The sequence below is a fragment of the Rhinolophus sinicus genome, chromosome 17 (assembly GCF_057876585.1).
Source record: "Rhinolophus sinicus isolate RSI-liver-muscle chromosome 17, RSI-T2T, whole genome shotgun sequence".
Taxonomy (NCBI): domain Eukaryota; kingdom Metazoa; phylum Chordata; class Mammalia; order Chiroptera; family Rhinolophidae; genus Rhinolophus; species Rhinolophus sinicus.
In genome coordinates, this window is record NC_142517.1 from 62591664 (window position 1) to 62617733 (window position 26070).

General features: G+C 44.7%; 1 protein-coding gene across 5 annotated transcripts in view; it reads left to right on the plus strand.

Annotated features, from left to right (window-relative positions):
- The first annotated feature begins 745 nt into the window (after nt 1–745).
- ILDR1 (immunoglobulin like domain containing receptor 1) overlaps nt 746–26070 on the plus strand; it is a 39461-nt gene continuing 14136 nt past the window's right edge. For 3 of the 5 annotated variants that reach the window (XM_019714052.3, XM_019714051.3, XM_019714050.3), the window contains exons 1-6: nt 746–997; nt 13794–13964; nt 15337–15486; nt 19450–19569; nt 19832–19978; nt 25720–25851. In XM_019714052.3, coding sequence (XP_019569611.3) covers nt 943–997; nt 13794–13964; nt 15337–15486; nt 19450–19569; nt 19832–19978; nt 25720–25851 — 775 coding nt within the window. In that variant the 5' untranslated portion in view covers nt 746–942. The remainder of the gene's footprint in view (nt 998–13793; nt 13965–15336; nt 15487–19449; nt 19570–19831; nt 19979–25719; nt 25852–26070) is intronic. The other 2 variants (XM_019714054.3, XM_019714053.3) reach the window with 1 other exon arrangement.

Below are 26070 nucleotides of genomic sequence, written 5' to 3' on the forward strand. Positions count from 1 at the left end.
ATGTTGTTGGTTGGTTGGTTCCTGAAGGCAAGTGTGCCTTCCTCCTCTATTTTTCTTTACCTTTCTCTGTGGGTTCCTGCCAAGCAAGGGAGACTGAATTACGTCCCAGGTGGCCTGGTGTAAAGAGACCTAGAATCTTTGACTTTGGGAGGTCTGAGGTCTGTGAGAGGCTGCTGAGCTGCATGCAGGCTGGGAAATCATAAAAAGGAATATGCTGACAGTAACAATGCCTACTACGGGTAGTGGGAGCAGGATTTTTTCTTATTTCCATTAATTTGTATTTTTTCTAACTTTTCTATAATAAGCACCTGTTACTTTTGTAATTGTGGAAAATTAAGTTTATTTCTCTAGTTCATACCCTACATCTTTAGTTTCTGGAAAACATGACACTATGTGCAAACTTCATTATTACTGTGTTTTTAGTGGGGGGAAAAGAAACCAAAAAAAAACCCGAATGTTTTTCCAAGCACGTATGAGTGAATGAAAATAAAACGCAGAAAATACTCCCTAGAGAGTTTATTTACAAAATTCTACAAAGAGAGGGAGTGACATTAGGGGTAAGCTTTTCCGAGAACTTCTGGAGGAAAATAGTTAACGTTTTCCAGGAGATGGCGTTTCGGCGGGGAGAAATACCTGGCAGCCTGCAGAGGGGCGGGGGCAGGTAGCGGGGGCAGGTAGGAAAGGTGGCCGCGGCTCGGAGGCCGAGGGCGGAGCAGGAAACGGCGGCGCCGGTGCGGGAGGCGGAGCCGCGGGAGCGCCTCAGGTGGGGATGAGCCCGCCGGTACCCGCCCTCGGACCAGGGCCGGCCTTCCCTCCTTGCTGCGCACAGTGAGGGGGAAGCGGAGGGATTGCTGGAGAAGTGCGGTGTCCACGGGCGGCAGCTGATTAGAGAGACACAGTGCGCCAGAGCCCCTGAGCTTAAGGGGCCAGAGAGGGGCCATCATGGGCCCCGAGCTACCTGCGCCTTGGCTGCTGCTCTTCACCTGGCTCCCAACAGGTGAGCCGTGGGGAAATGGGTCCCACCCTGGCGCCCAAGGAGATGGGAAGCCATTGTTGCCTGGCCTTGCTGAACTGGCCACAGGCTGGGCAGTGGAGGCCTGGGCTGCGGTCTGGCTGCGCCAGGAGGTGCGGGGACTGGATCGAGTTTCTGCCTGTGGGAATCTGTTGTTTTTCTCTTTTATTAATTAGCCCAGGCCCTTCAGAAACAGGTGCAACTCAGAAATCCGGAGCCTCTAGGCTTCCCCTGCTGCAGTCATTAGGCCTGTAAAGCTGAATTGATAGGTGCGGTAACACCACTTTTACAATTCCTAATTACTTTTTCCCTTCATCCGATACTTGCTTTTAGGTTTTAGGTATGGCACAACCTAAATATTAGCCCAGAAATACATTTATTTCACAACTGCGACATTATAATGTGTCCTCAAGTATATATAATGGGTGTTCGATATGATTCAGAATCTATTTTACGGTACCACAACACGTAGCTCTTTGCTAGCTAGCTTCAGGGTCACTTTCCTACTTTCTTGATATCCACCCACTTCCCTAACTTCTCCCTCGCTCAATGTCTCCCCATCAGGTGTCCAACCACCCACCCACTCCTTCATTTGCAGTCTCCAAGCCCATCCCCTGTCTGCTTTGGAAAGCGTAGTTTTGTGTGTCTCAGTTTTTATCTCTTGGGAATATGACAGGAGTGTGTATCTGCATGAGTGAAACCAAGTAGGAAAGGAGAGCTGAATAATAGAATGTGCAGGCTCTTCCAGCCGTTTTCAGTTAGGATGTAGGTATGATCTTTTGCAGGATCATTTCTCTTCAAATTTCTGTCCTGTTTCATTTTCCCTGTCCCTCCTCCCCACAACTTACCTCTTTGTCAGTGGGAGGTCAGCTCAATTGGCCCACAGACCAATCTGAGTCTTGTATTTCTTTGAGAGAAAAGATACAATTCCATTTTTACAAGCTTCATAGGACATGGAAATCACTCAAATGTAACGAAATCTCATTCTACAGTAACTTAAGCTAAATGTTGAGGGAGCGTGGGAGGGAGGATCGCAAAAGGGTAGAAAAACTAGAAAACTGGTATCCCTAAGGTCTTCTAGCTTACCGCATTTTCTGCAGGATATAAGGCCTACAAATTATCTGAAGCTGACAAGACTAGATGTTGGATACCCGTGATACACAAGGCAATGGACTAAATAAACCTCACCTAAACTGAAGTGCCTGAAATTCCACTAGAGCAGTTATCAGTTTGGACTATGAAAGCAAAATCATAAAAATCCCCCAGTTTTGCAGTTTTCTCTCCTGTGCTTTGTATGTTCAGCTCCAAGTCCACAGCAGGTAGGGATTTCTGAAGCTACTTGAGCTGCCTTTTTAGGAAAATAGAGGTCTACTCACAACTCTGCCGCTGGGTACAATATCCCCAGAGTGCTCCTGAGCTGAAGGGCCCAGAGAGGAGCCAGCATAAACTTTGTAAACAGCAGTCATCCAGGTCAATAGGGTAAGAAAAGAAGCCTTACATACAAAAATCCCATTGGGGTATAAACCCCAATCCTTAAATCACCAGCATAATATTTTAAAAGCTATTCAATTTTTATGAAGAATATTGAACACTGAACATTTTTCAAATACAGTGATGATAACCAAAGGGTATATTCTTCTAGTAAGCAAGTTGCTCAACGGACAGGGACTTCAGAAAGCTGAGCTCTAGGTGTTCTTGCGCCAGCCGTGCAGTGGGCGCAGCCAGGATACTGAAATAATACAGACTGCTGTGTTTGCCTGGCATTCTTTAAATGGAAGCCTGCCTGCATGACACATTTTAGAACCAGAGAATGCTAGATGTGGATAAAGTCCTAAGTGAGCATCTCTCATTTTTATTTCAGAGGTGAGAAATTGAGATTTCAACTCAATTTCTGTTTTGACTCGAACACTTTGAGGGGGAAATAGCTCTTTGAGCAGAAATTTTCCCTGAGTATGTATAGGAAATGTAAATAAATTGCATTCAGCTGTTTAATGTGCATTTGGATTTTGCATCTGTGATGTTCGTTTGTCAACTTACTGAAGTGCTGAAAGCCTCCGGTAAAGTGGGATGATTATAGTATATATCTCATAAGCTTTTTGTGAAGATTAAATGAAATGAAGGGTTTAAAACACTTCATACATTGCCTGGAACAAAGTGAAGGCTTAATAAATGTACGCCACGGTGGTAACGGTAATCGTGATTTAGACCCGAGTAGGATTATTGAAAGCTATCTTTAAAGAAGCAGTTTAGGTTCCCTACTCTCCCTTCCCCTACAGCTAAGAAACTGTAATTAGTAGTCAGAAGACTATCAGGTTGGATTTCAGAATCTGCCTCTTACTAGTTGTAATTTTGGAGGAATCACTTAATCTCCCTTAATCTAGAAAACGGGCAGAATCCCTGACAAGCCTCTTCCCTCCCCACTCCGCTCTCCCCGCCCAACAAGACCAACTCTCATTGGGGTGGGGATTAAGGTCGAGCACTGTGTCTGCAACGTGGTCATCACTCAGGAAATATTGGGTCCCTCCCCACTGGACTCACTTCTTTATTTTTAAACCAATCTTACTAAAATGTCTCTAAGATCAGACTGGTGAAGATCCGCTTCCTCTCTCACTCCCACCCAGTATGTACCAAAGCAATGTTTTTCAAACTTTTTTTCACAGCTCCCAGTAAGAAATACCATTTATATGTGACATGTGCACACATATATATAAGATTTATAAAGTAGAAACAGGGTATACACACACACACACACACACACACACACACACACCCTTCCTATGTTGGATAAAAGAATAACAAATTGACATTAAATATTTTAATAACATTTAAATTGATAGAAAATATTCCCCAAATTAACAATATTAAAGAGAAAAATCCAGTCAGGTTAGTTTCCCAAAATCCACCGCAAACTGCGCTAAGAATCTCGGAAAACCCTAATACTAGAGCATGTTCTTTCTGGTCTTTCACTCTTCTGTTTCTAAAGAAGAATCAACCCAATCTGATTAGCATCCAAGTTTCTGCAATTGAAAGTACGGGCCACTCGTGAATTATGTCAGATGTGGGTACTTGCTCTTTCGTGTGGCGTGGGGCGCCTGATGAAGCCTCTGAGGTCAGGGAGTCCTGGAAAGTCACCACAGTCCCTGTGCTCTGAGCTGTGAAGAAATCAGTTGTCAGAGATTTTTGTTTTTGTTCTTTTTTTCTCTAAAAAGAAGTCAATTTTTATCACACCAGTGATACTTGCTCCTAAAAACAAACATTAAGGTAAGGCTAAAGTAAGTACCTGCAGCCCTTTTTGTGTTATTGGCTAACAGCTCTGGTTACCTTCATCCAATCTCAAAGTTTATTCCTGAAAGTTCAGTTTCTACCCCATTCCCACGCCCACCTCCCACCCCCAAATTTTAAAAGGTTATGTGTCATTTGTGCTTTTGTGAAAAAATTTTAAGATCGTAAGAGTGGTGTTAACTTATAGATCCACACAGCTGTCAACGTGTAATATCATTCTTTGGGAAATCAGCTGACTCCTAAGGGACAAGATTCTTAGAAAGCATCTAAAGCTAGTAATTTTCACTCAGTGGTAAGGATGAAGGTTGGGATCATACTGAAGACTTAATGGCATCTTGATCCCTGACATAGTAGATAGTAAAGTGGAGTTTCTCAGGCTGAGGTGGGTATAGGTAGTGGATGGGAGGCTGCACTCAGCTCCTCCCTTGTTCCCACGGGGGCCCCCTGAAGTACCTCCCTAGAATCCCAGTGCTCTGCTGAACACAAGCAGAAATCACTCTCAGTCCCTGTTTTCCCCTCCCGGCCAGTTTTACAGATAAGGAAATCTGTGTCCAGGGAAGTCACACATCTCAGTTGGACACAATGAAATTAGTTTGAGAGCTGGGACCAGAACGCTGGCACCCTCACTCTTAGTCCATTGCTCTTTCACCTGTTTCATGCTGTGGAGCTGGTTCGTTTTGTGCAACTGGATCCTGGTATGCAGAAATAGAAATAGTTTGCCTCTTGGATGTCTAACTAAATGCTACTTATTAAACATCTTGCCCCAACAACAATGCAGTAGAATAACACGGTGGGTAATTAATGTATTGTCTGCCTAGGTTTCTTTCAACCTAAGACTTTATTTCTTTGTTTGAAGGCCTTGAGGGAGAAATAAAATTGAGTGTTTTTAAGAATCAGGAAGACTGGGATCATGTCATCTTTCTCCAGTCCTTATTTCTGTATCTTCTGATGTATAAATTTTAGGGTAAGATGGGGTCAGAGGAAAGCAGTTTGGACACTTTCTTCATTTCACAAACCTGGTTAATCAAGTTTTGATTCTAGGATCTGCCCACTCTTTTCTATTCCCAGCAACAAATGTCACACTGGCCCACTTTAAGCATTTTAACAATCTCCTTGCCTCTACACCTGCTAACTCTCTGTCTAGTTCCAGCCATCTTCTAGCCAGATGATAGGCTAATTTACCTGCATTAATCTTTCCTGCCTTTACGTTAATCCTCCAAGAACCTTCACTAGATCCCCATAGTTTCTAAGAGTGTGTTAAAGTTCTCTGTTTGGAATTCGAGGCTCACTCATTCTGACCTCACTAACTTGGGCAGCCTTGTCCACAATGGGATTGCATGCTGTCATGCCCCCTACCCCCAGCATGTACCCTTCTTTCTTGCTTTTTGTCTGTCCATACTACAAGTGGTTAACTTTATTTATTTTTCTGTACTTTTAGAGCACTTAGAATTTGTTCCAAGCAGTTTAGCCTGTCTCCTAGGAATTTATTCATTCTTTTATTCAGCAAATGTTTAGTGCAAATACAGTGGAATGAAATGCTGGATAATGAACCAGCAGGTGTGCGAACAAAAGCAAACCTGGACTGGCCCCATGATGCTTAAAGGAAAATACAAGCAAGGATGATGCTTAAAGGAAATACAAGCAAATGTAGAAATACAGCTCTGACAAGAACCGTGAGAAAGATCTATAAGGTACCACAGGAGCATATACTAGATGGATGTTGCTCATCTGGGAGACCCTCCCTAGAAAGTTGAGGACTCGTCCTTTCAAACTAAAGGTGGAGCCTGTGCAAGACGGCTGGAGAGGAGCTCAGTGAGTATGAGGGGAGTGAAGAATGTCAGCCTGACTGAGTGGAGGAAGTCACAGCGCCTGTGGTGGAGATGAGGCCAGAGGGGTGGGTAGGACCAGATGTGCATGGCTTCATATGGGTCATGGTTGGAGGCTTTGGGTTCAGCCTAAGAACAGTGAACAGCGTTTGGAGATTTTTAAAGAGAAGGAGTTGGGAGACTGACCTCAGTGTGGAGGAGAACCAGAGTGTGTGCAGGTGCCAGTTAGGCTGAGGCTTATCTAGGCTGGAAGTGCGGTAGCTTGTACGAGGGTGGGAGTGAAGATGGACAGAGAGCTAGAGATTCCAGAAATGCTTAGGAGCTAAATAAACCCAATTTGATAATACATAGTATATGGAGAGTGAGGGAGAAAGAGATGTCAAGGAAGATTCCTGCTTTTTAGTCTTGTCCATTAACTGAGATGCAAAATGTGGGAGAGGCCCAATTTTGTATGGAAGGGTGGTGATTTAGATTGGGGGCTTGATTTAGAATTTGCAACAACCAAGAAGAGCTATCAGGAGCACTTGGATCCATGTGTCTGTTTTGTCCCTTATTGTACAGTAGTAGGATTTGGTATTCAAAGCCCTAGCAGTTTCTAAGCAATCCTATAAAGCTGAGCCATGAAGTACCTTGTCTGTGTGTTTACTTGTTTATTGTTGACTCTCCCACCAAGAGTATACGTTTCAATAATGTAGGGACATTGTCTCTCGTATTTGCTATTGTACCCTCATTATCTGGAATAGTGCCTGGCTCATAGTAGGTACTCAATGAATGGGTGAAAGACTGACATCTGAAGGCCCAAGGCACATAGAAATTTGTCTCTGGTGAGACCCAAATTTGCATATGCTCTGATATTAGCATGTGGGGACACGGATGAGTCACTGATCTGAGTGACTGATGTTGGGAAACTCCGAGCATCTGCCTCTCAACCAGGTCTTGTCCTCTACCCCTAATAACCAAGGGAATATCAATTTCAAACCACCTGAGTGGCTATTTTTTCACCTGGTAAGTTTATCAAAAATTTTTTTTGAAGATTGATGTTTTCCCCTGTTGGAAAGATTGTGGTGAAACCAAAGGACTATCACACTGTTGATGGGAATATAAAGTTTTTTCCTGAACTTTCTATTCAGATATAAAAGCCTTATTCTTTTTGACCCAGCAATCTCACTTTGAGAAACATGTCTTACTGGAAGGCATGCATGTGAAGAAATGCTTTATGTAAAGATATTTATTTCAACAGCTCGGGTCAGCATTGCTTGTGAAAAATCAGAAACAATCCAAATGTCTATCATTAGGAAAATGGATAAATAAATTATGGTTCATCCATGTAGTGAATTTTCAGGTAGCCACTAAAATAATAAGGTCTATATGTACTGATATAGAATATAATGGTATATCTTTAGTTTGGAGAAAAAAAATCAAAGTTGCCAATCAATGTACATGATTATTTTTTTTTTTTTTTAAAGAACCACATAGGAAAAGATGTGGAGAGATATACACTAAATTATCAACAGTGGTACCTCTGGAGAGTGGAATTCATGGCAAGCAAGGAGGAACTTTTTACTTTATTGTTTGAAGTTTCTTACTTATTTTATATTTATAAACAAAAAAGCAGAAAGGAATTTTTGTACAAAATGGCTAAAATAATAAATCCGTGAATATGCCTTAAATTTGTGAATATCCCTTAAAGGGTTAAACTTGCACATTAGAAAACTTATCCAGAAGGCAGTTAGGTGGTGCACTGGAAACAGTGAAGGCTTTGGAATTTTAGAGGTGTAAATTTAAATCTAGTTTTGCTACTTACTAGCTGTGTGACCTTAAACCAGTTACTTCAGCTCCCTGAGGATTTTCCTCACCTATGAAATTGAGATAAAAATACAGCTTATCTCATGGGTCTTTTTGCAGAAGTTGAACCAGATACCATATAATAAAGCACCTACTGCCGTGTCTAACACCATGTAAGTGCTCAGCATATGTCAGTTTGCTCCCCAGGGTAGCCACATGGTTAGCAACTCCCCCCGCCCGCCCCCCCCAGCACTGTTGAGTAGCACATACCAGACCTTTGTTAAACATGTCATGCATAGACATAATTTCTCCCCCACCATGTCCTGCTTCTCTTTGTCCCCTTTTCTCTTCTAACGCTCTGGAGCTCGTGCTTATTGTCTGGACTCATTGCCAGTTCCTCTTCCCTTCATTTCTCTCGTATTTGCACTGTTATCTAAGGAAATGTAACAAGTACTGATAGCAAATATACTTGGGGAGATAGCTTGCTCAGAGATAAACTCTGATAGGATTAAACCTGTGTACTTTTCATTAATCTGCTTAGTGGAGCAGAGGTGCCTGGGTACCTGAAAAATACTTAGGAATTGAGACCTTCCATCAGAGTCAGCACTACCGTGTTTCCCCGAAAATAAGACCTAGCCGGACAGTCAGCTGTAACGTGTCTTTTGGAGCAAAAATTAATATAAAACCTGGTCTTATTTTACTGTAACATAAGACCGGGTCTTATATACTATAATATGATATGATATGTTATATACCGGGTCTTATATTAATTTTTGCTCCAAAATGACGCTTAAGAGCTGATTGTCCGGCTGCGTCTTATTTTTGGGGAAACGTGGTAGGCCCCTGTCTCTTTCCAGAAAACACCTTGCTCTCCCTCCCTGCCTACCACCCCCTTCTAAACAGGACCCTTTACATGGAAAGGAGGGGAAATGCCATCTGGTCCTCTGAAAATAGTTCTTAGTTAAAAAAAAAGTTTTGCACCTATATCCCTGTACTGTGTGGATCATATGTTCTAGAAACTGTAAAACATCTTGCCCAATCTGATTCTAGACAGAGACGACTGAATAAATAAATGTACAAAGGTATCATGTATTCGGGAACACATGGCTTTTAGTTGTAAAGACAGTCTTTTTTGGTATGTTTTCCTTCCACTTTAATGTCAGATGGTAGTCCCCAGTCTGCACATCAGCAGTCTTGGAAAGTACCTCATGGCGGGAAACAGAGAATCCCCTTCCCCTTCTCTCCTTCCCATGAGCTCTGGTATCTCATCTGAAGTTATCTTTCTACCCTTAAATGACAGGTCTCCCTCCCTTCCTCTTTCACAGAGGAGGCAAATTGCGGATGGGTTTGGGAGGGTACAAAACAACACAATTTTAAAAGCTTTTAATGCACTAACTCATTTTGCAAAGAAAAGACAGTAGTGAAAGTGTTCATTTGTATCATTTTAGTTCTTTCAAAGTACTTTTACATACTGTTCTCAGTCTATCTCAAGCTTTTAAGGTAGGCAAGATATGCACAAATGATACAAATGACAGCTACTGTTTATTGAGTGTCTAGTATGTGCCTGGCTCTTTGCTAAATGCTGGACATTTGTTATCTCATTTAATCCTCACCACAACCTTATCAGGCAAGTATTAGCATTATCCCAATTTCGTGTAAAGAAACAACTGGAGTTTGGAAATAACTTGCTGGGTCTTTTAGATGATGGGGGAATGGGCAGAATCTGAACTCAGGAAGTCAGTCTTCAGAATTGATAGAGACAGCTAGGAAATTAGAGGGAAATGAACTGAGGAGAAGAATATGCCATAGGAGGAAGGAAATTTAATAATAGAAAGAAAATTTATGACTTTGGAAACTCATAGTACTAAGTTTAAAAGAGCAAACATGTAGTCTATAAAGCAGAACATTTATCTTTTTGAATCTGTTCCTACTTTCAGCCCAGATTTTGCGGCCTTTGGCCTCTTCTTGAAAACGTTCTCTGCTAGTAGTGTGCCTGCCCAGTGTGGTTCGTTTTACAGAGAAGTTACAGGCTAAAGGAAAGAAAGATGGGAGGTATTGGCCTTTGAGATGAACGTGCTACTTCCTTTCTCTTCCTCCCAATCTGAAAAATCCTCCTGCTTTTAGAGTCCAGTGCCTGACTTCCACTTGGAAGGTCAAACTTGCCTGCTTGGGAAAGATTGGGTTTTGGTGTCAGCAAGACCCAAGTTCAAATCCTGAGGCTGAGAAAGCTTGACTTATTGTCTGAATTTTTGCCCACGTAGATGATCCCACCAGTAGGGGGATTGTGAGGGTTAGAAACAATGTATGTACACCGCCCAGAGCACAGTAGATACTGAGATCCAGAGCAACAACTGAGAAAAAGAGAGAAGGGTTTGCTGTTTGCTCAGTACCTTTTGTCCTGGGACTCTTCCCCACTTTCCTTGTGAAGGTGGGAATGGCAGGGGATGAAGGTCTGAGAGCTGTGCAGGATACTGTGGGGCTGGCAAACCCCTGGAGGGAGGGTGAGTGAGCTCAATATGGTCAGAACATCTAGGAGAGTGGCATATTTTAAGGCTTGAAATTCACATAAGGGATGAAATTGAAGAGAGCATAAAAGAGTAGTGCCCAGGTACCAAAGCCAGTGCTGACGTTGGTAAAGGTGAGTTGTGTGACCCTAGGTGTGGTTTGCCCATAATAAGGGCATTCATGGAAAGGGAGCTGAACAAGGATTCGGTAATGAGGGTGATCACCCTAGTCCCATTGTCCTCCCACAGTGTCAGGTTCAGCAATCTTCAAAGCTACCCTAGAGCAACTTCTGGCTCCAACCAAATTCCCTCCTCTGACTCCCAGCAAACCTACCCTACCCCCCTCCACATGTTCAACCTCTATGAAAATGTTGACTAGCGCCCTTTGGATAAACTACTGTTTATGTTGAATTACCATTCAGGAAAATAAAGAACATGTAGGTTATTAATCACGGTATCAATTGTATACTAATTATTGCTAGTGTAGCCTGGCTCCATACTCCAATTATTTGCAAGCTAATGAATACAAACACATCTTCCTTTATTTAAAGAATAGCCAAGTAGAGTGACAAGAGCACTGCTCAGGGGAAGAATCTTTACTCATATCCTCTCAGAAACTGAATGACCGCAGACAAGTTACTTACCTTTTCCAGTCTCAGATCTGCTGTGTATGAAATGACAGCTTCTCTCCTCCCAGGGATCATATTTAGTGTGTAAGAGAACATATTGGAAAGTGCTATGTGAACCTAGGATTTTGTTTAGACCATAAATCAGTATTATTTTCTCTATTCTAATCCATCTGTGTTACTATACAAAATAAGCTACTGTTGACAAATTCATTTTCAAAACTCTTACCTGTAGCTCCTTCTACTGTTCATTTAAAGCTGTGTTGGGCAAAAATCTCCAAAGTCTATTTCAGGTCAGTTCTGGAAAAAAACAAATGGGGTGGTGAGGACAGAGAAGCAAAAATGAAAAAGCAGACTATGATATAATCCATGATAGGCTTGAGATACTGGTCACTGGCTCTTCCGTTCAGATTGGATTGATTTCCAGGAATCCTACAGCTGGTAGAGACAGCAGCTATTTTTACCCCAAACTACTGATGGCTTGTTTTCAAAATGATGTTCTTTTCCATTCACAGCTGACTAAGGAGATCATCTATCTTCCTAAAAACACCACTCTTATCCTATTCTTCTTCTTCAGAAAAGCCTTCAGTGATTATCCATTAACTAGAAATAGACATTAGAGTGTGATATAGACTCCACTCCATCTCTCCACCTCCCAGTCACCACCACCAGCACCACCTTATTTACCCCCTGTGTCTTCCATAAAGCCAGAGATGGCAGCTTGGTTTCTTCCCCCCAGGTTCCCCAAGTAACTGCCCCTTCCTGCTAAGGGCCTTTGCTCACTTATTTCTTCTGTCCTGTAATGAAGAGTTTCTCTGCCCAATCCCTATTTTTCATATATAATCTTAATCCTACCTGAGTCTTAGGGTCTAGCATAAATCTCTTCCTTCGTAAAGTCTTCCCCACCCACAGGTCTCCCCCGCATTTCTGCAGACCCTCTCCAGCGTGGTTGTCACAGGCACCTCCTCATCACAGCCCAGCCCTGGAGATGGCTCAGGTCACTTCTGGGGGCCAGAGACTGTCCTGAGCAGCATCCTGCTCTCTCTCTACGGATGAGAGAGAAGCGGGTACAGATGCCCATTATAGCCTCCATGGGCTATATGAGGGCTGTGTCCAGAAGGTGAGGCAGGACTCCGAACCATGTGGCCCTGGCCATTGAGACAGGCCCACTCAGCTGCTGTGTAAAAGGGGTGACAATATTTGTTTTGTTTGTGGAGTAACTCAGTCCAAATGAAGGCAGCTCCTCCTGAGAACCCCAACTTGAACCCTTTTCTCCTTGGCCCTCATTAAGGGGAAAGAGGTTTATAATTTTTAAATCTACTCTATACCAGTGTTTCTCAAAATATGGTACCCAGAGCAGCAGCAGCAGCATCTCATGGAAATTTGTTAGAAATGTAAGTTTTGGGGCCCCATCCAAGTCCTACTGAATCAGAAACTCGTGCTGACCTCGATCTGGTCTGTTACAAGTCTTTTCTGGTGGTGCATGCTCAAGTTTAAGTACTACTCTTCCCTAACCCTGCCATGAAAACATTCCCTATAATCTGGCCTATAAACATATTGACATAGGAACATTACAGGATGCCGATTATGTATGAACTTCTGACTGTGCCAAAGTCCCACCTGACATTTCTGTGCCACCAGGTTCCTATTCCAGGCCGACCTGGAGTATGTCTGTAGATTTGGAGGGCAAGGAAGAGACTTTTTAAAAAGAAAAACTCTTAATTCCTTCAAGTCTTTCCTGATAAATTTTGTCACAATCTGATCATTTTTGTTTTATTTGCTTTATGCTTATGTCGACCTGTGCGGCCAACATCCACTGGTTAGTGTATTCTTGGTCATTCATTCCATCATTTATTCAACAAACACTTGTTGAGAACCAAGGAGGTGACAGACACAGTAGGAGCAGCGTGTGTTTATGAGGTGCTTAATGTCTGAACAGTGCGTTAGGGACAAACCCGATCGGCATTCTCAGAGCCTGCAGTAAATAGGCCTTCACCAAGAAGTGTGAAAAGTGCTTCCTTAGGGTAAGATGGGCATTTGGGGAAAACAGAGGGAGGCCCCTCTCCCAGACTTTCAGTCAGGGAAGGCTTCTTGGGGAGCTGATGGGGTAGCTGAAGACCTGCAGAATAAATAGTAATTAGCTTAGTGAAGGGCGTGGAATGGAGGCCAGTGATATAGGGCAGAGTGCTCCAGCCAAGAGATCTGCATGTAGGAAGACCCAGTGAAGACGGCGCTCCTAGCATGGAAAGGACTGAAACAAGTTCAGAGTGGCTGAAGCTCTGAGTGCAAGGTGAGGCATGAAGGGGAATGAAGTAGCAGAGAAAGGCTGAACGCCGACTGGACCAGCCTCATGGAGCTGGTTGTGGAGGTTGATCTTTATTCTTAGGGAAATGGGAAAACATTTTAAAAAGAAAGTGATGTGAAAAAATGTGTATATTATCAAGGTCCCTCTAGTACTGATATGGCCTTATGTTAGCATACTTTCTTTATGTTCTTGCATGCATTATCACTATTGATGGACTGTGATCTTCCTGAGAGTCATGGGTTTTTCTCTTCATTGCTTTCCCCACTGTCTGTGCTGTCTCCATACCGCACCCTGCACAGGCCACGTAAGAACTCAGGCTCTGCCTGTGAGCTCCCAACCAGTCAGGCAGTGTGTTTGCTCATTTGCATCGCTTTTATTACCCCATGAGGAGAAGTGGGTCACCTCTCAGAGACCTGGTCTGCCTTCAACATTGTTTCCTGCTCTTGGCTGCAGGGTGCCTGTCCTTGCTGGTGACGGTCCAGCACACAGAGCGCTATGTCACCCTGTTTGCCTCTGTCATCCTCAAATGTGACTACACCACCTCTGCCCAGCTTCAGGACGTGGTAGTGACATGGCGCTTCAAGTCCTTCTGCAAGGACCCCATCTTTGACTACTACTCTGCGTGTGAGTGCCCTCCCCATACTGGCTCCGCTCGGGTCCCTTTTTGAAGTATTGCCATTAGGGTATAGGCATGAGTTAGGATCCCAAATCCTTTTAAATAAGGAGACACAAAGATCACTTAATTCAGTCCTTTCATTTTGTAGATAAACAAACTGAGCCCGTGAAGAGGAAGCAACTTGTTGAAGGCCACGTACTGTTGTATTTATTTTAAAACTTATGTCCCACCTTGTTCTGGAAAGGTTTAAGGTGGCTCAGACATTAAGTAACAGGCAGAGTAAGTCCTGCCCCCCAAGTCCGTTTCTGGTTGCGCGCCAGCGCAGTGAGATGAGGACGCAGATCTGCCTCCCATCACCCCCACCCCTTAGAATGTACACAAGAAGACTACACCCCACAGAATACACGAAGAATGGCCATTTCTTGCCTGCCACCCACTGCCATGTTCCCTTCTATGGCCAGCCTTCCTGGTGGACTAAACACTCAGTGATGGACAGTCACTGCCCCCAGGAAACACAATTGTTGGACATCCCTTACAACATCTGTACAACTGCCCCCTACATTTAGCCACGTCCCACCTCTCAGTAACGAGTGCCTCATTCATGTCAGTTCTGCTGTCTGGAACCAAAGCTCTTCCGAACAGCCCACCTCTGCCTCTCTCAAGGAACCAAGGAACCCCAATCCCCACCATCAACCCAGACAATTGACCTTGTGGAAATTTTGGAAATAGAATTAGACACTCTGTTTGTAGGAAGGAAGTGAGATTCCTAAGACGAGGAAAAGGAGGGGAAGGCATCAGCTTTACCTCTTTTGGTCCTGACTAATGTCTGACAGTATGAACCCCCAAACTTCACTGAGCCACCCACAGAGCCTGATGTTGTTCCTAGAAGATGCCTCTGTAAATCAAGGCATTGTTACCTGGGGGTTACTCTTCAAATGCCTGGGTTTCGTGGGAAGGTAGGAGAACCTAGGGTGGTAGGCATTTGCCCCAGCAGATTTAACAGCTCTCAAACTTCCTATTATAAGGGCAGGTGGATGAACCCCTATGGGAACAGAATCTAGGGTGACTGAAAATGAGACAAGGGAATTTGGGATGGGAGATGGGATGCAGCCAGGATTTGGAAATGATGGCCTGTTGGGGGATGTGTGGGGGGTGTCTAGAGCCTTGCTGCTCGTAGTGTGGTTCATTGGTGTCACCTGGGAGCTCGTTAGAAATACAGAATCTACTCACTCCACGCCTACAGAATCAGATTCCCAGGGGACACATAGGCTCAGAAGAAAGTGAGAAGCTTCACTGCTCCAGGGAACAAACAGTAAGGGCACCTTTCTTCGTGGGACTTCCCCCGTTGCTGTGTGAACTGGGTGTGTCCTCTTTCCTCAGCATACCAGGCAGCTTTGTCCCTGGGCCAGGACCCATCCAATGACTGCAATGACAGCCAGCGGGAGGTTCGCATCGTGGCCCAGAGGCGGGGGCAGAATGAGCCCGTTCTGGGGGCAGATTACCGGCAGCGCAAGATCACCATCCAGAACCGTGAGTATTGGGGAGGCAGCAGGGAACTGAGGGTGGCAAGAGGTGCCGACCTCAGGCGTGGCGGGCTGAGTCAGTGTGGGGATTTCCCTTTTTTTCTGCTGCCTGATGGTCTGCTTGGTGCCTGCAGTTGTTTGAGGAAAGTGCCTGATCCGTGGAATGTGCTGCATCATCTGCAGTCACTTCGCTGGAAGTTCGTTTCTGGATGAGAGGATATCCTACAGCTTTGGCTAAAGATCTGGGAGTGGGTGGTTTCCTTTGCGTCCCTACAATTCAGGTGTGGATCAGGCTCCTTTGATCCCTTCCCTGAATTGCTCTTAGGGCCTGCTATAACCCCAGGCTCCTGAGTTTCCCTCTGGCCATGGCTGTTGTACATAGCTAAGGAAATAGAGGCTTCCAAATAATGGCCACCTTGAGACCATCACCCTTCATTGGAACAGAAAAGAGCACTGGGCTTAGAATGAAAAGACCTGGCTGAGTGTGCCATTGTTTCCACCTGCTGGCTCGGTGACCAGTGGCAGATTGTTTTCTCTGGCCTCTGTTGCCTCATCTGAAAGATGGGCATCATGGTCTGTGTCTCCCCACACTGAAGTGAATATCAAATGTGACTTCTGAGAGCTCTGTCTAAAGCATATCTCTTCTTTGTGCTCAGTACAGGGGGTGGTGGTTAGAGCCCTCGCTCAGCAGTCAGACTCAGGTGTGGGTCCCAGTTCTGCACTTACAGAGTGGGTGAATTTGGGCAAGTCCCTTTGATATTTTAGCCTCAATTTCTGTAAAATGGAACTTGCCATAGTACCTGTCTCTTGGAGAATTGTCAGAATTGATGACATGTATAAAGTGTGTAGTGAACTTTAGTTATGATCTCTCAGCATACTTTTGGATGGATGGACGAGCACCCTACATTCCTGTCTTGTAATCCAGGATTAGTGTGATGGGTTATTGGCACAGAACTCAGAGCCTATTTCAATGAGCTTTGTGTGCTGTCTTAAATAAACATTTGCTGTTTAAAAAGAAAAAAAGGGTGCGGGGTGGAGAATATTACCCAGCAGGCCACTCAGGGGACGCATAACAACAATGTGAAGAAATTAGTGACTATTCTATGACCATTGAAAGGTAGATCATTTAAAGGGAGCCAGTTTAACTGCTGCTTCCAACTTTGTGTCTAATACTTTGGCTGTAATACTTAAATCACATCGTTTTACGTTCAACCTCTGATTTCCCCGACGCAGCCCTTAATTAAACTCCTGGACTTAGGAAACATCTGTTTTTCTTTTCCAGTCTCCAAAGGCATCCTCAGAGATTCAAGGTGGCTCTACTTTTTCCAAAGCCTACAGAATAAGCTCTGATCTGACCCCGAACTTTAACATGTCTTTAATTAGCAAGTCTCCATTACAGTTTTTGAAGGATGAAAGCACCCATGGGTGATAGTCTTGGCTTTTCTGTCTTTTCTCCTAATTTTGAGCAGTGCTATATGCCAGCTCTACTCTTAACCACTTTGGGTCAGACGCTGCCTCTTTCTTACTCCCATGGGAAAGTGGTATTTCCCCTTGGTTTTTATTTCTCCCTCTAGATTTGTGACTTCCTGGAGCCCTGGTTTTCTGACACTTTTATGCCCATTTTGCATCATTTGAGATGACCCTGTCAAATCAGTTATTGGATCACTTAAAATGTTAACATATTTAAATGTCCATATTACTCTGAATCCTTAAAACAATCTTTATGTCTCCAATAAAAATTGGGGCAGATTTATAATAAGCATTAACCTTTGAGGGGGAATTTCTCCCAAACCATGCTCCCAAGTCTGTGGTAAGCCTGTTTCTGGGAAAGGTAGTGGGCTTAGAAAATCATGAGTAGGAAAAAATTGTAGAGATTGACGTAGAAAGAGAAGGAAACAGAAGTTAAAGTTAGCTCCAGTGTTGTGTGAACTCACATTTTTGTTTCATTTCCTCAATAAAAATTTCTTGACAAACAATAAAGAATTGCAGATATACAGATGGGTACTTAGACTTATCATGGTGATACTCTGTAAGGTATATCAATGTTGAATCACTATATTCTGCCGCTGAAACTAATACATATTGTATACCATCTACACTTTAATTTTTTTTTTTTAATTTTTAAAGAATTGTAGATCTGATTGTCAACAAGCAGGAGGAAGTCTATAACGCTAAGGTCTTTAAGAATTTGAATATGTTCCCTGGCACTTACTGGGGCTAAAATAGCGGGGACGTGGAGGCTGCCCTGATGCCTCTGACTGGACTTCATGCTCCTTCAGGACAGAGGCGGGTCTGCTCCTCTTCAGACCTCCAGTATTTCCTTTTCAGATCTCCCACAGTGTCTGATCTAGTGCTGTACCCACAAAAGGTCTTCAGGCAGCATTTGTTGCATTTACTAAACTTGAACATACCATTTCTCTATCTTGATGGTGTAGTGCAGCCCTAGGTCCTCACAAGAACTGAAATTATTTTCTTGAGTAACATTTACTCTTTAAATATTGGCATTTCCTTCCTACTCATTCAAGTTCATCGCATAACCAATCCCTTCAAGGTCCAGAGTTGTCTGTTGACAGCTGGTGAGGGATCCTGGCTTTAGCCTTTCCCAGCCAGTTTGGAGCTTAGCGTTGAGGCAGAAAGATATGTGTTGGAACCTACTTTTGCTAAGCATTCTCTCTCTGTTGTTAGGCCAGTTTCTTAGCATCCTGGAAAAGGCCTGCTTAGTTTCTTGGTTTCTTTAACTGAAATGCAGCTAATAATGGTACCCACTGTATCGGGATTAAGATTGATTGCAAGTAAGCAAAAGCCCAAAAGATTAGTGACTTAAACAATAAAGAAGTTTATTTCTTCTGAGGAATAAATTTGAAGGTAGACAGTCCAGAACTAGTGTGGTGGCTCTGTTCCATTAGTCCTCGGGACCCAAGCTCCTTCCAATCACTACCAATCACTAAGAATGTCATCTTCTTCCTCATGGTCCAAGATGGCAGTCATCACATTTTCTTTCCAGATAAAAAAGTAGAAGAAGAGATGAAGAACAAAAGGGCAAAGATATTACTAAACCATTTTTAAAAAGTTCCTGAGGGACCGGCCCGGTGGCTCAGGTGGTTAGAGCTCCATGCTCCTAACTCCGAAGGCTGCCGGTTCGATTCCCACATGGGCCAGTGGGCTCTCAACCACAAGGTTGCCAGTTCAATTCCTCGAGTCCCGCAAGGGATCGTGGGCAGTGACCCCTGCAACTAAAATTGAACACGGCACCTTGAGCTGAGCGGCCGCTGAGCTCCTGGATGGCTCAGTTGGTTGGAGTGCATCCTCTCAACCACAAGGTTGCCGGTTTGACTCCCGCAAGGGATGGTGGGCTGCGCCCCCTGCAACTAGAAAACAGCAACTGGACCTGGAGCTGAGCTGTGCCCTCCACAACTAAGACTGAAAGGACAACAACTTGAAGCTGAACGGCACCCTCCACAACTAAGATTGAAAGGACAGCAACTTGACTTGGAAAAAAGGCCTGGAAGTACACACTGTTCCCCAATAAAAAAATTTAAAAAAAGTTCCTGAGAGTCATCATGTGACCCTTTTGCTTACATTCTATCTGCCAGAACTGAGTCAGGAGTCTATGTCCATCTGTAAGAGAGAATGGGAAATACTGACTTTATTCTGGATGGCCACGTACATGACCAAAAATTCTATGACTATCAAAGGGAGACTAGATACTGGAAGATAACTAGTAGTCTCTACCTCATCCACTGAGAGAATTGTGGTGGAAATTAAATGAGGTGATATATCCAAAATCCTTTAAAGATCCTAAAAGGGCTCAGTGAATGATCAGTTCTACCCCCATTGTGCTGTCTGGAGAAAGAGGAGGTTCTCAAAAGAAGGGATTAAGCCTTTCTCTGAATTATGAGCGGCTCTCTCAGAAGGTGGAAGTGAAACCAGAGCCTTTAATCAGTGGCACTTTCTCCCGCCTTTCTTACAGGTGCAGATCTCGTGATTAATGAAGTGATGTGGTGGGACCATGGAGTGTATTACTGCGCCATTGAGGCTCCAGGGGACACATCAGGAGACCCGGATAAGGAGGTGAAGCTCATTGTCCTGCGTAAGTGCGCCTTGAGCTTTCTATTTGTCCACTCCACCATGACACTTTTTTCATACAGAAAAAAAGCAAAAACAGAAACAAGCAAGCCAACCTCTGAAGTTCCCTTACCAAAGCTAAACTTGTTTTTTGGTTTTTTTTTGCCAGTATTATTGCTCAACCTTAACCCGTAGGTCAAGAGCAGTGTTTCAACCTCTAGAATGTTATACCTGGAAGCATGTCCCTGCACATTTATTTCAGCCCCTGCTCGGCTTCTCCCCCGCAGACTGGCTGACGGTGATCTTCATCATTCTGGGAGCCCTGCTCCTGATCCTGCTGATTGGCGTGTGCTGGTGCCAGTGCTGTCCTCAGTATTGCTGCTGCTACGTCCGCTGCCCCTGCTGTCCTGACCGCTGCTGCTGCCCCGAGGAAGGTGAGGAGATGCATACACAGTGGGATGGGGTGGTGCTGGAGCCTGGTGCCCCAAACGGGTCAGCTTCCAATGTCCAGGTCAAAACCTTGGGTTCTTCCAGATTCTCCTCCATTACCTTCTCCCATCACAGGATTGGACATCTTTGGCTTCAGCACAGACGGTGATGCTTGGGCAAGCTATATAGGCAAGTGGGAGGACTTTAGCCAGTCCTCATTCGAGCCTGACTAAGGCTGCCTTCAGGTGGCTCTGTGTACGGCTGGCAGTTCCTCAGTGGCCCTGATACGAAGCTGTGCTCCAGTGTTGGCTCCTAGCACCAGCCTTGCTTGAACATGAGATGGCTGGAGACAACGGCTTAACTGTAGCAGCGGAGGCCACTCCTTAGAGATGACTTGAAAAAAGCAGATCAGAGGAGAGAGGTGTTAGAGCAGTGGTTCTCACTCTTAAGAGTCCCCTAAAGGGCTTGTGAAAGCTTTATTGCTGGCCCCACCTCCAGAGACTCTGATTTCATTGGTCTTGGGTGGGCCGAGAATTGGTATTTCTCAAAAGTTCCCAGTGATGTGAGATGCTGCTATTGGGGGGGGGGGGGGCACACTTGGAGAATCTCCGTTAGAGGAAGGGAAGAGGGAGCAGAAGATCTTGCTCTGCATGTCATCTTTTCTTTAGGCTGAAATTTGACCTTTTACAACAGAATTATGGCATGCCCTAAATAATTTGGCTGTAGAATGCATGGTGAAGGTCAAAGAATAATACATTATTCTACGAAGATCTTTTCGTAGTAAATAGATGGAGTGGAATAAACTTCTTTCAATGGAAGGAGTTTTTGTGTGTTTAAAATAACGTTTCCTTTTTCAGATACGAATACGGTATTACATTGTAGAACATTTGAGAAATTCTGGAAAATGTAAAGACTAATCTTAGCACCCAGAGATAAACCACTCTTATCATTTTGATCCATTTGAAAAGAAAATTTTTACAGGAAAAATAAGGAATTGACTCATAAGATAGAAACAAGACCTAGTCTGGGATGTCCAGAAGGTCTGAGTCTGGTTTGAGGCCTGTTCCGAGGTTTCTGTCTTACAGCAAAGGAGAACTAACTTTTGTTGGATGTCTGCTGTGTGTAGGCCCTTTGCATATATTTCCCTACTGAATCTTCACAACCCTAGAAGTTAGGTATCGTAACTATTTAACAGATGAGACTGAAGGTCAGAGAAGTCACACAGCTAGTCAGTAGCAGTGGGACTACAGTGTTGAATCCATGTTCATCTGACTTATGAGAGCCTGAATTTCCCACAGAATGGGATCAGCTGAAATACCAATGAACTCCTTAAAGAGGAAAACTAGCAGAGAACTCAATACTGGGCTATAGAGCTCCCTACCTTTAAGGGGCCTCTGGGAGAAACGCCGTGGAGAAGTCACAAGCACTGGAGTAGTAATATGCAGGAAGAGGTGAGAAAAACCCTCCCAAGGTGCCTTCTGAGACTCCCTAGGTCAGTGGGATACTTTGTGACTATTTGTTTTCCTAGACTACGATAACCTTAAGTATATTCGTTGGCAAAGGACTAAAGCCAATGGGAAATGAGGAAAGTGAAGCATTATGAAGTGCGTTAATCACTGAGGAGAGACAAAGCCAGTGGGAGTGACACCAGGCTTACAGTGAAAAGACTACCTTTAGAAAGGAAAGGAAAGACAGCCTGACCTCTGAAGAGAGAGGAAATCATAATGTGGAAGATGATTCAAGGATCAAGGAGGAAGCTGAGGGAGCTCACATCAGCCTGTCTTGTTTTCAGCAAATCAAAATTCTAGATGCAGAAGGGAGCTTCAAGAATGATGTCAGTGGTTCTTGAACTTTTCTGACCACAGCCCACCTCCCTAACCTGCTCCCACTTACTAGTAAGATTTAATAGAGGACCAGGAGAAAAATGAAAGTGACACCAAATTTTAGTAGTTCTTGATAATTCACTTAGTACTAGTAAACAACCCACTGTAGAACTTAAACATGAAAGTGGTTGAAACTAAACCTTATTTATTCTGAGAACTGGAGAAACAGCTTTCATCCCTAAATCGGTTACTGGCCCTCCTCCCCGCAGAACCTCAAGGCATACCCTGTAGTAAGCCGCAGGCTACATTGAGAATCTCTGATCGAGGCCACCGTCCTCACCCTCCTCCCACATGAGGAATGTGAGGCCTAGTGAGACTCTCCAAAAGTACACGTAGCTTGTTTGTGGCAGGGCCTGGCCTCGACCTACGTCTCTTGATTCCATGCCCAGAGCTGGTTCTTCCTCAACAAAGATGACATCATCATCGGCTGAAAGTTCATGAGGGGAAGACATGAGAAGTGGGGAATGTTTGAACTGCTGCTCTAGAGGAGGGAAGCAGGGTTGTGAGATCAGTCAGGGAAAGTCAGGCTGGGAGGAGGGCTATCTGAGGTCAGTTACCCGACAGTATAGTCAGCTCTGACAATGTGGGGCCCGGAAGCATTGGCTGGTGGTTCCCTGAAGCTGAGATGGTAAGAGTTCAAAGGGTGTGGGATTCTAGAAAGCTCCTGAGAATGTTGCTGAAATGACTGGCCAGTTAAGTCATAGGGGACTGGTAGTTTGGGAAAAAGTAAAAGCACTCCGTGACCATGGGTCAAAAGAGGCAAAGAATGAGTTCTTTAAGAGTGGAGGCAGGTGGTAAGGAGTGGTGAGCAGTTACAGGCAAGTGCAAATGGAAATCTCCAGGGGCACCAGGGGTCTTGCTCAGAGATGATGCTGGCTGCAGGGGACAAGAGGCACAGGTCTCTGGAGGAAGAGAGGTATTAAGTGTCATTTGTGTCACAAAGGGGGCATCTTAAAAAATATGCCCCAGGTTTTCCTTAGAAATGAAGGTAAATATACCTTTGGTGGTTTAGTCTCCAAATGTGTGCTTTGGTCTCCTGTGGGCTCTAAGGCAAAAGAAGCGACTTACAACAATTTGTTATAACAATGAACCACTATCTACCGACTATCATATATTAGGCATTTCATGTGTATTACTTCATTTAATCTCAACAACCTTGCAAAATAGTTGTTATTATCCCCAGCTCACACATGAGGAGATTCGGCCCACACCATCTGGAAACTCACTCAAAATCACACAGCAAGTACATGCTGGTATTCAAGTTGAAGTCCATCTTTTTAAGGGACCCTTAAAGCTCCTTTTTAACGAAACCTATCCCTGAGGACCATATTATCCCAAAGGTTGTTGAGAATCCTTAATAGTCAGCTCCAGTTTGACTCCCCAGTAGAGTCAGGGACCTTGTTGAAAACAAGGATTTTCTTGCCTTGCATTAGACTGAAGGAAAGTCTCTGGGGAGTGGGGCCCAGGAGTTTGTATTTTTAACCAGCTCATTAACAGTGACCAAGGCAGGCTTTACTCATTTGAGGTTCAGAAATAACTTATTAGGAGTCTTTTGAAGCTTTGTTACTTTCCCTGTGTTTCTTGTTTTATTATCTGTTTGATTCCCCATTGGGTGAACAGCAGAAAACCCTGATAGTCTAGACGTCCCCGTGGGGATATTTCCAGGGACAGGAAGGCAAGGGAGAAGCTCAGAGGCTGTGTTTTCCACTCACATTTCATCAGTTCCAGGAGGGGAGAGACCCTGGGGAAAAGGTTGTGTCAGCTAAGAAGGGAGCAGGTGGCTGAATCTCTGCAGTATGTGAAAAATTGACAGGAAACTCATGGAGGATTTGAAAGGGTCTGTTGGGAGTTATCTGTGCAGGGGTTCCCATTAATTTACAAAGTCATATGGGGAGCAAAGAGTAAGCCCAACTCACCCTTTCCCTCCTATTAAATTGAGGGAGTAGGAGAAGGAAGTGGCCAAACGAAGGAATGGTACCATCTGGAAGAAGCCAGGATTCAATTAGTTGGGTGGGGGATGGGTAGAGTTGTTCCCAGTGGAATCAAATGGGCCAAGGAATCCTGGGCCTTGGAAGCAGAGACTGGTCCAGAGTGGGAGTGGGTTTTGAAAGGTGTTGAGCTGAGTTGAAGAGAAATAAAGTGAGGAGGTACCTCGAGGTAAGGACTTTTTTTTTTTGCTTCACAGAAATAAAGGCATCTGAGGACTTGGTGGTTGAACAGAAAGAGCACAGGCTTGGGTGTCAGACAGACACAGGGTCACACCCTGCCTCTGCCAGTCACCTGCTGTGGAACCTTGGTCTGGGAAGGCCACCTCTCGGAGTCCAACGTCCTCATCTGATTCCCACATTGAGAGATTTCTCTGAGGACTAGCAAGCTTGTGTAAAGTGACTGGCACATACTAAGGAGGGCATTATGTTTGCTAATGGTGGCGTGTATAGGGAGCTGGGGAAGGCATCTGTTAACAAGAGGAAGAGGAAAGTGCTGAGCAGTGGACTTATTTTTGGAGGGTCTGGAGTACTGTTTTTGGCATGAAGGTGTGGCAGCTGGGGGAGCTGCTGTAAGTTTGCATCTGATTTCCTCCAGGCTGGGCTGTGACTCACCATTAGGGCTGGATCTCGCGACATTTCTAGGGGGGGCTCTGCTGTAACCACTTCCTGTTGTGCTGGAAGTTTGTTTCACATTGCAGCCATTGGGTAGCTGTCCAGATGGCTCGTTCACTGCTAGCCTCACCAAATGCTCCACCTTGTACAGCTAGGGCCAGAATGCCTGCCTTCTATCCCCCTACTGGTGGCAGGAGGGAGCCTCAGGCGGAGCCTGCTACATTAGGGGTGGCCACAGGGCTTGGGGAACCCAGGCTAGGGGCCTGAGGCAGGCACTTCCTGCACTTAAACACACAGGTACATTTCTTCCGTGCACGAGTAGACAGGGACTTTGGGAGACCCGGGGTACTCAATCATAATGACCTCAAAATAGAAATTTATGAACAAAAACAACTAAATGCTTTTGCCTTTAACTTGCATTTACTCTGGGTTATGAGCTTCAGACCAGTCGCACCTAGGGGACTGGAGTGACGTGTCCTTGAATCCGTTGTGTTGCCTTTTAAATATTATTTTCTTTGCCCTGAAAGGAAATGGTATTTCCCATCTCCCTTCTCTGCCTCCACCTTACTCCTGAGAGATTCCCCCTTCTTAGGGAAAACCCCAACATTTAATGTGGTGAAGGGAAGAGTGCAACGGGTCCATTGGATCCACTTCAGCTCTTCGTATTCTCTTGTTTTCCTCCCCCTGGTGTTCTCCCACTTGCTGGTGTACCAGCTAGAAACGTTCATTGCCAGTAATTCTGCCCATTGACCTCAACGTCGACGTCCTTCTCTTTTTCTTTTTCCATTCTGAGCAGGCAGCCCTGAGCTTACCTGGCAGCCCCTGACTCACAGCCTCCTCTATGCTCTTTTCATCTGTTCCTTCTATATTTGGTCTGTGGCTAAAGGCCATGTTGGTTTGTGGCCTGAGATTTCATTGCTGGCTAATTACCCACGTATCTACTGATTTGTTTTAGGTGACCTTGGGAATGGGCAGGGTGATGAAATGTTTTTGAGATTAGGAAGTCACATTTTAAGAGTATCCTTTCCTGGGGTGCAGGAGTTGCAGTCTTGCCTACGGAATTTATTCCCAGTCCTTTCCCAGAGGAACCATTGATTCACTACTCCCTTAATTCTTACTCCCATGCAAGGCAAGAAAAGTCGTAATGAACTTTGAGGAGAGGAACTGGCCTCTTGGCCAGGCCCCTGGGTGAGGACAAGTGAAGTGGGAGTTGTGGGCCTTGCCCTGGCTGAGGGTCTGCATTTCTCCTTTTCCCCCCTGCAGCCCTGGCCCGCCACCGCTACATGAAGCAGGCTCGGGCCCTAGGCCCTCAGACGATGGAAAAACCCCTGTACTGGGGGGCGGACAGGAGCTCCCAGTTTTCATCTTATCCAATGAACCAACTGCTGCAGCAAGGTAATCCTTGCCACCAGAGATTTAGGGTGGGAGAGGGCAGAGGGCCAGGGTAGGAGCATGGGCTGCCTTGGGGCCTTCAGGACCAGTGTAGTGGGTATCTTTATGATTGATGGTGGGAGGGGATGGATGCAAGCTAAATAGTGTGGCATTTTGGTGCCTCGATTCTGAGGAGCATGTTTTGGGCCAGCAGTTCTGCATGTTCTTACCCTTGTTTCCATT